Source organism: Pseudozyma flocculosa, assembly GCF_000417875.1.
Source record: "Pseudozyma flocculosa PF-1 unplaced genomic scaffold scaffold00019, whole genome shotgun sequence".
NCBI classification, from domain to species: Eukaryota; Fungi; Basidiomycota; class Ustilaginomycetes; order Ustilaginales; family Ustilaginaceae; genus Pseudozyma; species Pseudozyma flocculosa.
Window position 1 is genome coordinate 357,236 of NW_006920887.1, and position 8,019 is coordinate 365,254.

An 8,019-nucleotide genomic window follows, 5' to 3' on the forward strand; every position below is an offset into this window, starting at 1 on the left:
GTGTTCGCATCTTCCGCTCGTCATTCAAACCGAACCGGCTGGGACGCTGCTTCCGGCATGTCCACCACTGCCTCTTGACCTCGAAGACGACTCCGCCTCTCTCATTCGCCTTGCCCCCGACTGTAGCACTACTCGCCCGGCAACCCCATGCCGTTGTATCAATACCATCACCAAAGCTCGAACATTGCCTGGCAGCCATCTCGAGAGCGTCAAAATCGGGTCGCCGATGCAAGAATCGGGGGCCTGGATCGCAGGGCAGCCTTGTCTTTGAATTGGCCGACCAGTCCTTCCAGGAAAGGAGCGGGGACGGGCAAGCAACACAGAGCAAGCAAGGTGAGGTCAAGGCTCGAAGATCGATAGGAGAGATTTTTGCCGCTCTCTCGACGTCTTGCCTGCTTGCTCGCCCTCGCTTGCTCCACGCCCGCCGCTGCGCCCCTTTTCTGCACTGCAGGCTCGAAAAACTTTGGCCATCGGCGCTCCTTTTGGAAGGTCGAGACGAAGGGGGACGGAGCAAGGAGAAAAAGCGCCGGGGGCCGAGCTGTCCAGAAGCGCCTTCGCCCAACCACACGGCGTCGACCCGGCCCGACATGCTGCAAACGCCAAGGAGAGGTCGGATCCGCCGTCTGCCCAGCAGGTGTGGATAGCGAGAACAAGGGTTCTTCCGAAACCTGCCGGGGACGATCGGCCTGCTGCCGGTCGTCGAGACGAAGAGCGAGCGGTGATCGTGCACCCCACATCCGCAACACCGTTTCACCCAGTCAGGGTCTGGACGAGCCGTCGTCGGAAGCAGGCTTGCCTATCTGCTTGCTTGGTTGTGACCGAACCGGAGCCAAGCAGGCTGTCAGTCCCTGGACGGCCCTCGAACTCGTCAAGCCCTCCACCCTTGCGTGGAGCTGCTCAGGAACGAGCGAAGCGCTGCTCAAAGCTCGCTCGCCCTGGCCCTTTCGCAGCAGTCGACCAGCCGTGTCGTCGAGTTGATCAGCGGCCGCCGACCAAGCATGCACGATCCCCCATCTCTTCGAGCTTTGGGCCCCTCGACGACGGCCTTCCGTTGCTCCATCGACGGCGGCAATACGTACCGGCGCAGAGGCGGATGAGCCGCACCGGGCTCCACGCCAAGCAAGGGCACGCCACGCCGTTTCTCAGACCAGCCAGAGCTTCGCAGATGCAAGCTAAGGAGGCGAAAGAGACCGACCGGTCTCCGCCCGGCTGAAACGGTGGGAAGGCGGCAGCATGCCGGTAGGTTCGGGGGTCCGAGCTCCCGCATCAATTACTCTGTAGCCTGTCGGCCAGGCTCTGTTCCGACATCGTCACGTCGGCAGCGAAACCGGACTCGAGACGACCGGCAGATCAGCGCTGTGTTGGTGCGGCGGCCGGACGGCAGACGTAGGTACGTATGTGTTGCTCTATCCGGGTGCGGGAGATGGAGCTCGACGTACGTCCATGGCGCTGGAAATCAGCAGCAGCAGCTTGAGCTTGCTTGCTTGCTCTCGCCGCCGCCTTCGGCTCGCCGGCCGACCCGAAAACCCTCCGCGGCTTGGACCGAGACCCGCCCGGTCGCCAGCAGATCGAGATCGACGGAGCGAGCCCGTCGTCGGCGCCGTCCCGGCCAAGAAGAAGAGCGGCCGGGCAAGGCCGGTGTGGCGACCGGAGACAAAGGCAGAGGAGCTAGGATCCGGCCTGCTTGGCGTGGGCTTGGCTCCGTTGTCGCATCTCGATGGGGGATGTGGCCTGCCGATCTGACCCTGGACTGGGGCGATCGTCCCGATCAGCCTGCCCCAGCTTTCCCCTGCCTGCCGGCCACTCGCAAACGTCATTCAGCGCGCCAAAGGGGGAGCCTGCCCTGCTGGCCTGCCTCGCACGCGTGGGTGCTGGAACCTGGAATCGCCACCACATGTTTGGGCCCGCCTTTGAGCTGGACCCTCGCCGCTCCACACACTCGCACCCACGCCCGACTGCCTTGCCCCAGCCAGGCCAGCCCTCGATGGCCAAGCACCCCCGTTGCCCACTGGCCTGGCCTGCCCAAGACCAGCCGTGAGGGGCACGCTCGACGTCTCTGGCCGGTCGGGCCCCGCCGAAAGCGACGAGCAGGCCTGCCCTAGGCAGCGAGCCCAAGGCGGTGTGCGTGCGGATGCGTGCTGGTTGAACCCTGCCTGCTGCCTGATTTCCAGCATCTCGCTCGTCACGCCGCCGCCCGCCTGCGAAAGCCTCGCCCGTCTCCCCGTTTCGGTCGCGCGCGCCGCGGGCCCTGAACCCTGGCTGAACTGGCCAGGCCGGCCAGATTTTCCCTCGTCGGCCAAGCCAGGCGAGGAGGCTAATCCAAAATGTATTCGACGACCTCGTAAGCCGTATTCAGACGCCAAACTTGTATTCGCGAGCCCGGGCGAGGGAGGCCAATCCATCCGTCCTGGCGGGACCGGGACCTGGACCTGGACCTGGTTGCCCCCCAGGCCCATTACCTGGTGAGGCGAGGGAGCGGGCCTCGCCCTCGCCCCCGCCCTCGCCGTCTTCGGTCAAGGCCCGGCCAGGCCTGGGCCAGGCCAGGCAGGCCAAGCCTGGCAAAGTCGAGCGGCGTGTGTTGCGTGCGTGCGTGCCTGCCTGCCTGCCTTGGCCTAGCCTCGCTCGCTCGTATGCCCGAGAGCGGCACGCCCGACCCAGAGCCCCGCAGCCAGGCCGCTTGCCATCGCCTCGTTCAGTCTCCTCCTCCTCCTCCTCTTCTCCCGTCGCCACCACCCACGACCGACCTGACCCCTTCGACCATCGCGAAGTGCCCCAGTAGCGACAGTCAGCTCGGCCCAGTCGACCACCACATCGCCCAGCTCGATCCAGCTCAGCTCGCACCTCGCCAACCTCGTCTTCCTTCGGCGGCGGCGGCGGCGGCAGCAGCTTATCTCGCTCTTGCCTTCTTCCAAAGGTCGCATCGCATCTCCCCCGTATCTCCAGCGGCGTCTCACCTTTCATCAGCGGCCGTTGCGCCTTGTCACCTGGTGCGCCAACTGGACACGCCTCTCCTCGGCTTCCCAATCTGTCTCGACCCGTTGCTCTCTGAACCTCGTCTGCACTCAGCCTCGACCCCTGCGACCCGGCTAGACATCTCGACCCGCTTTGTCCCCATCGCCTTCCAGCCCCTACCCATACATTTGAGCAGAACTGCCTTTCGGCGCATCCACGTTTCGATAGCCCGCGACTAGACCCCCTCCGCACGCCATCGCTCGCACGTGCATACAACAACCCTGCCCGCTCTGGATCAACGCAACCTCGTCAAGGTCGCTGCCATCCGTCTGGCACCTCACTCTCTCTCGCACACGCAGCGAGGTCCTCGACCACCGACGTCGACCTCTCACGCTCGAGGTGGCAACAACGTTCACACCGCGCGTATACTCGCCCGCGGCCTCGCCTCGCCTGTCCGCTCGGTTCAGGCGATTGCCGCTCCTCATATCGATCTTGACTTCCGGAAGCCGCCGAACAGACGATCGCCACCCCTGCGCATTCGCGTTAAGCGCGGCCTTTCCAGCTTCGACAGCTGCCCTCGTCGCCTCGCGCGTCAACTCTTTGGACGAGACGTTCATCAGAGCCCAGAAGCGCATCGCGACGGTCCAGGGCGAGCCTGTCTCGTCTCGAATATCCTGACCTCGCTCTTGTAGAAGCGGCCCGGCCGTCCTCGCCTTCTGCGATTCCTCCCGCGACCTCTCGACACCTGCTCGTCTTCTGGTCGGATACCACATCTTCCAGGGCTTCCCACCCTTCGAGCTGGCTCTTTCCGGTCCTCGGCAACCCTCCTGCCGGACTGGCCAGTCTCTCTGCGTCGACGGCCCTCCAAACCCGATCAGCTAGCCCCGCCGACCCCCAGAGACAACCTCGCCCAGGATGATGTCAACACCGCAGCCGTACCCCACGGTGGCCAACAACACGCCGGCGCCCGATGACGCGCAGATCGAGTCCAAGATGCCCAGCATCTGCGTCGACTACCTCAGTCACCAGTGGACCGACGAGGACGTTTGGAGCAGCTGGAAGGCCATGACGAAGCAGAAGGACAAGATTGCCAACGGCGTCCGCCTCGAAAACGCCAGTTGGAGGACGTGGGCGAAGCAGCGAGGCAAGTTGAAGACCATTAGCCCAGAGACTCTCAACTGGTGAGTGTCGACCCGGCAAACGCTCGCATGTCGATGTCGCGGACTGGCACGCAGATCAGATGCAGCAGGTGCATGACCTGGTCGCGATGCGACAGGGGTGGAGCCGTGCAACAGCTCCGGTGGCGGGTATCGTTATCGTGGAAGGCCAAGCACAGGGTCGACATGCTTTGCGCCGACAAATGCGTTCCTCTTGATGAGATGCGCTGGCCGGGCGACGGAGAGTTTACACGTTTATCTCACCGCGACGACCCTGCCCCCCTTTCGCCCCCCTCCGTGCTGTTTCTTCGATGCCCCATCACAGGCTCAAGGACAGTGACGTGACCTGGCTCTACGGACCGCTCCACGAGCACGCCGATCCGGTACCGCCGCCCAGGCAGGCGACGACGGCGGACCGGCTTGATCTCGACGATGGCCATGCGGTGCGGTCCATCCTCAAGCACCGCACCATTTCCGAGCTTCTGACGACCCCGGGCAGAGCTGCTTCGCCCGGCGTCGAACTCAACGTCAACCCCATCGACGCGCATATGGAGGCCGAAGACGCCAAGGCGGAGGAGGACAACCGCGGGCTGCTCTTTTCGGTCAAATCCGACTCGAACCTGGTCGGCCAGAACACCAAGCGCAACGTCGGATCGCCGGTCGGCTTCGCGCTGCCGATGCAGGACGAGCGGCAGTCTTCGCTCGCGCGGACCGAGAGCACGGCATCCGAGGACAAGCGCCACATCAGCTTCAACCACCGCGTGGAGCAGTGCATCGCGCTCGATCGCAACGACACCGACTACGACGACTACAGCGAGGACGAGGAGGACGACGACCGCGACGACGACGAGACGAGCGAGGAAGAGGAGGTGCTGACGATGAAGTCGAGCCCAAGGGTCTCGCCTGCCAACGCTTTCACGTCCAAGAGCCCCGAACACCCCATCATTGCCAAGCTGGCGCCCACCAGCCTCAAGACGTCCGAGACGTATCCGGCCCCGTCCCCCGCCGTCGTCGACCCGACCGGCTTCCTCAACTCGCAGCCGGGGTCCGCAGCCGCCGCCGCCTCGACCTATCCGGGCAGCTACGGCCATGCTCCCGAGGTGGTCAGCACCGCCGGCGATCCGACCGCTCGCGGCGTGCAGTGGGATGTCGACGAGGACTTTTCCGGCGACTTTGACTACTTCAACGGGCCCGACCTGGTCGACGGCTCCGGTGACGGCGGCAGCGGGCCGGACAGCGGGCCGGTCTTCAACACCGGCGACGCATCGAGCAGCCCGGACGCCACGCGAAGCTACACCAGCTACTTTGACACCAGCGACTCGAATCGGCCGGACGCGGCGTCTTCGGCCTCTTCGTCGTCGTCAGCGGCGCCGCAGGAGACTACATTTGCTCCCTCTGCCGCGGAGCCGCCATCGGGCGCCGTCGCCAGCGTCGGTCCGCGGGGCATTCTCAAGAAGCGGCCGGTGCCTTCATCGGCGCAGGACGACTTTGACGGTCGTCTGCCGAACGACGGCAGCGATGGGCTCGCCTCGTCGCAGACCGACTCGACGGGATCCTTCGGGGACGGCGGGGGCGATGCCTCGAGGAACGAGCGTGGCCGCACCTCGCAGCGTCTGGGCAGCTCCGCCTCGTATGAGCGGATTCAGGAGGCGGCGAGGTCCAGCCGTCCGCGGAGCAACTCGGGCGGCAGCACGGCGTCGTCGCACAGCCCCAACGGCGTCAACGGCAGCTACGACGACCGGTACACCGCATCGACCCTCTCGAGCTCGCCGAATGCACATCGTGGGCCACACCCCAACGACGGCAACGACGGCGGGCGAGATTCCTTTCGGAGCAGCAGTGACGTCGCCAGCAAAGAGGCGCAGGGGTATGCTGGAGGAACAGGTCGAGAGTTTGGCGATCGAGGAGCCGCTGGCGTTGCATCAGCAGCTGCAGCAGGCGCAGCAGGCACCGCGGCCGCCTCAGTCGCCGGACTCGGATCCCGAGGAAAGGCAGGCAAGGCGGGCTCGTCTGCATTCCGATCGGGTGGCGGAGGCGCCCTAGACTCGGACTCGTCGGACGGCCATGCCTCGTACGACCTGGCGAGCCCAAACTTTCCCGCCAGCCCGCCGCCAGACGGGCACGACGATGACCGGTCGCCGCACGACCGGGACGGCGACGGCTTCATGTACGGCGACGAGCGCAGCTACTGGTCAGACGACAAGCCATCGTCGCGCAGTGCAAGTGCTGCTTCCGCCGCCGGTGGCAGCGGTGGGGGCGGTAGCCTTGCCAAGAAGGGCGGTGCCAAGGCCCCCGGCACGCCGTCACGCACGCACCCTGCCGGCACCAAAACGTCGACGGCAGCTGCGACGGCCGCAGGCGGGGCGGAACTGAGCGTCGACACGGAGAATGTGCCCAGCAACGCACCCACGTCGACCGCCGAGAGCCCCGGCGGCAGCAGCTCGATCCAGGTCGGCCCTACGCCGCTCAACACGCCCACCTTTATCCTGTCCAAGGCAAGCGGCAAGCGGCGGCCCACGTCGTCGTCGTCGTCGTCCAACGATGCCATCTCGGGCGGCGGGCCCAACTCGCCCACGCTGCCGAGGCGGACGAGCGCCACGGGCGCCCTCGTCGCCCCGCACAACTCGGAACCGCGCGTCCCGCTGGCCCACGACTACGTCGAGGAGGACGAGGGCGGCATCGTCGGCCGCGCCGTCGAGATTGTCAACACGGCCAGGGACCTCATCGGCGCTCTGCTCGGCACGGGCGACCGCGGAAGGTCGTGGAGAGAGGGCTAGACGACGCGCAGGGCGGGGGCCGAATCGCCGCCCCGCGCGCCTCCGGGTTCCACATTTCGACATCGGCGCTGCCGCCTCGGGCCTCGAGCACGACTTGGCTCCTCTTGGTCCCTTCCCGTTGCATCCTCGCATTGCGCACCCTGCTATCTCCCGCCCCCTGTCCATGTCCCTGTCCCGCACCCACTGACCCCCGTCGTCCCGACCCCGACCCCGACCCGGCTCCTCGACCCCCCTCCCTCCTTCCTTTCTTTCGTTGTCCGTCTCTTCAACTACAAAGACCCCTTCTGCATCCCCCCCCCCTTCCTGGTGGCGGGGCCAGTCCCTGCCCGATGCCCTCTGCCCTTTTCCGGCCCGCCTCCGGCCCGCCTCCGGTCTCCTGACTCCCTCCGCTCGGTCTAGGACGGCGACGACGCCGGCTCGCGGCAGCGTTCGAGGCAACGGTTGCCACCCGGCGGCCGCTACTGCATCTCGAGCAGCCGGTCGATGGCCATCTCGACGTCGCCCTCGCAGCCCTCGAGCACCAGCTGGACGACGGACGTGTCGATGCCCGGGAAGACGCTCTTGAGCGTGGCGATCCCGGCGCTCTGCTGCGCCTCTTCCTCGGCCTGCATGTGCTGCTGGCGCTGGTGCTCGAGCAGCGACTGCTGGAGCGCCTGCTGCGTCGGATCGGCCGCCGAGGGGTGGAGCGGTCCTCGGGTCAGCGTCCGCTCCTCGCCGCCCGGAAACGGCCGTGTCGGCGTGTTCTGCTGCTGCTGCTGCTGCCCCGGCGCTTGCGCCTGCGCCTGCGCCTCGGCCAAAAAGGGCGGCACGTAGCCCCCTCGTCCGCCAAAGTCATGCTGCATCTGTCGGCGTCGCCGCATCCGCTCGACGGCGGCGGCGTTGGGCGTGTCCTGGTCGCCGGCTTCGTCATCGTCGTCGTCGTCGTCGTAGGCGTCGAGCTCCTCGTCGCCGCGCCCAGCACCGCCGCCGACGCCCCGGCCGGCGAGGAGGTTGCGGCGCCCGGCCGTGTCATAGTCGTCGAACATGTGATCTTCGATGGAGTAGCCCCGAGCCGGCAGCTGCGGCCGGAGGCGCGGAGGGGCGTTTGGAGCGGCGCCCGGCTGGCCGGCGTTGTAGGGCAGGAAGCCGTCCTG

The 8,019-nt window shown here is 66.7% G+C and overlaps 2 protein-coding genes across 2 annotated transcripts in view; one reads left to right on the forward strand and one right to left on the reverse strand.

Moving 5' to 3' along the window:
- Positions 1-3,867: 3,867 nt before the first annotated feature.
- Positions 3,868-6,886, forward strand: PFL1_05379 (uncharacterized protein; the record flags this gene model as incomplete). The annotated part of the gene is made up of 2 exons (XM_007882911.1): positions 3,868-4,133; positions 4,435-6,886. 2 exons carry the CDS (start codon positions 3,868-3,870, stop codon positions 6,884-6,886), a joined length of 2,718 nt encoding a protein of 905 aa, XP_007881102.1.
- A 458-nt stretch (positions 6,887-7,344) lies between these two features.
- Positions 7,345-8,019, reverse strand: part of PFL1_05380 (uncharacterized protein) — a gene marked incomplete at both ends in the record, with an annotated part of 4,288 nt that continues 3,613 nt past the window's right edge. The window contains one exon of the mRNA XM_007882912.1: positions 7,345-7,916. Coding sequence (XP_007881103.1) covers positions 7,345-7,916 — 572 coding nt within the window. The remainder of the gene's footprint in view (positions 7,917-8,019) is intronic.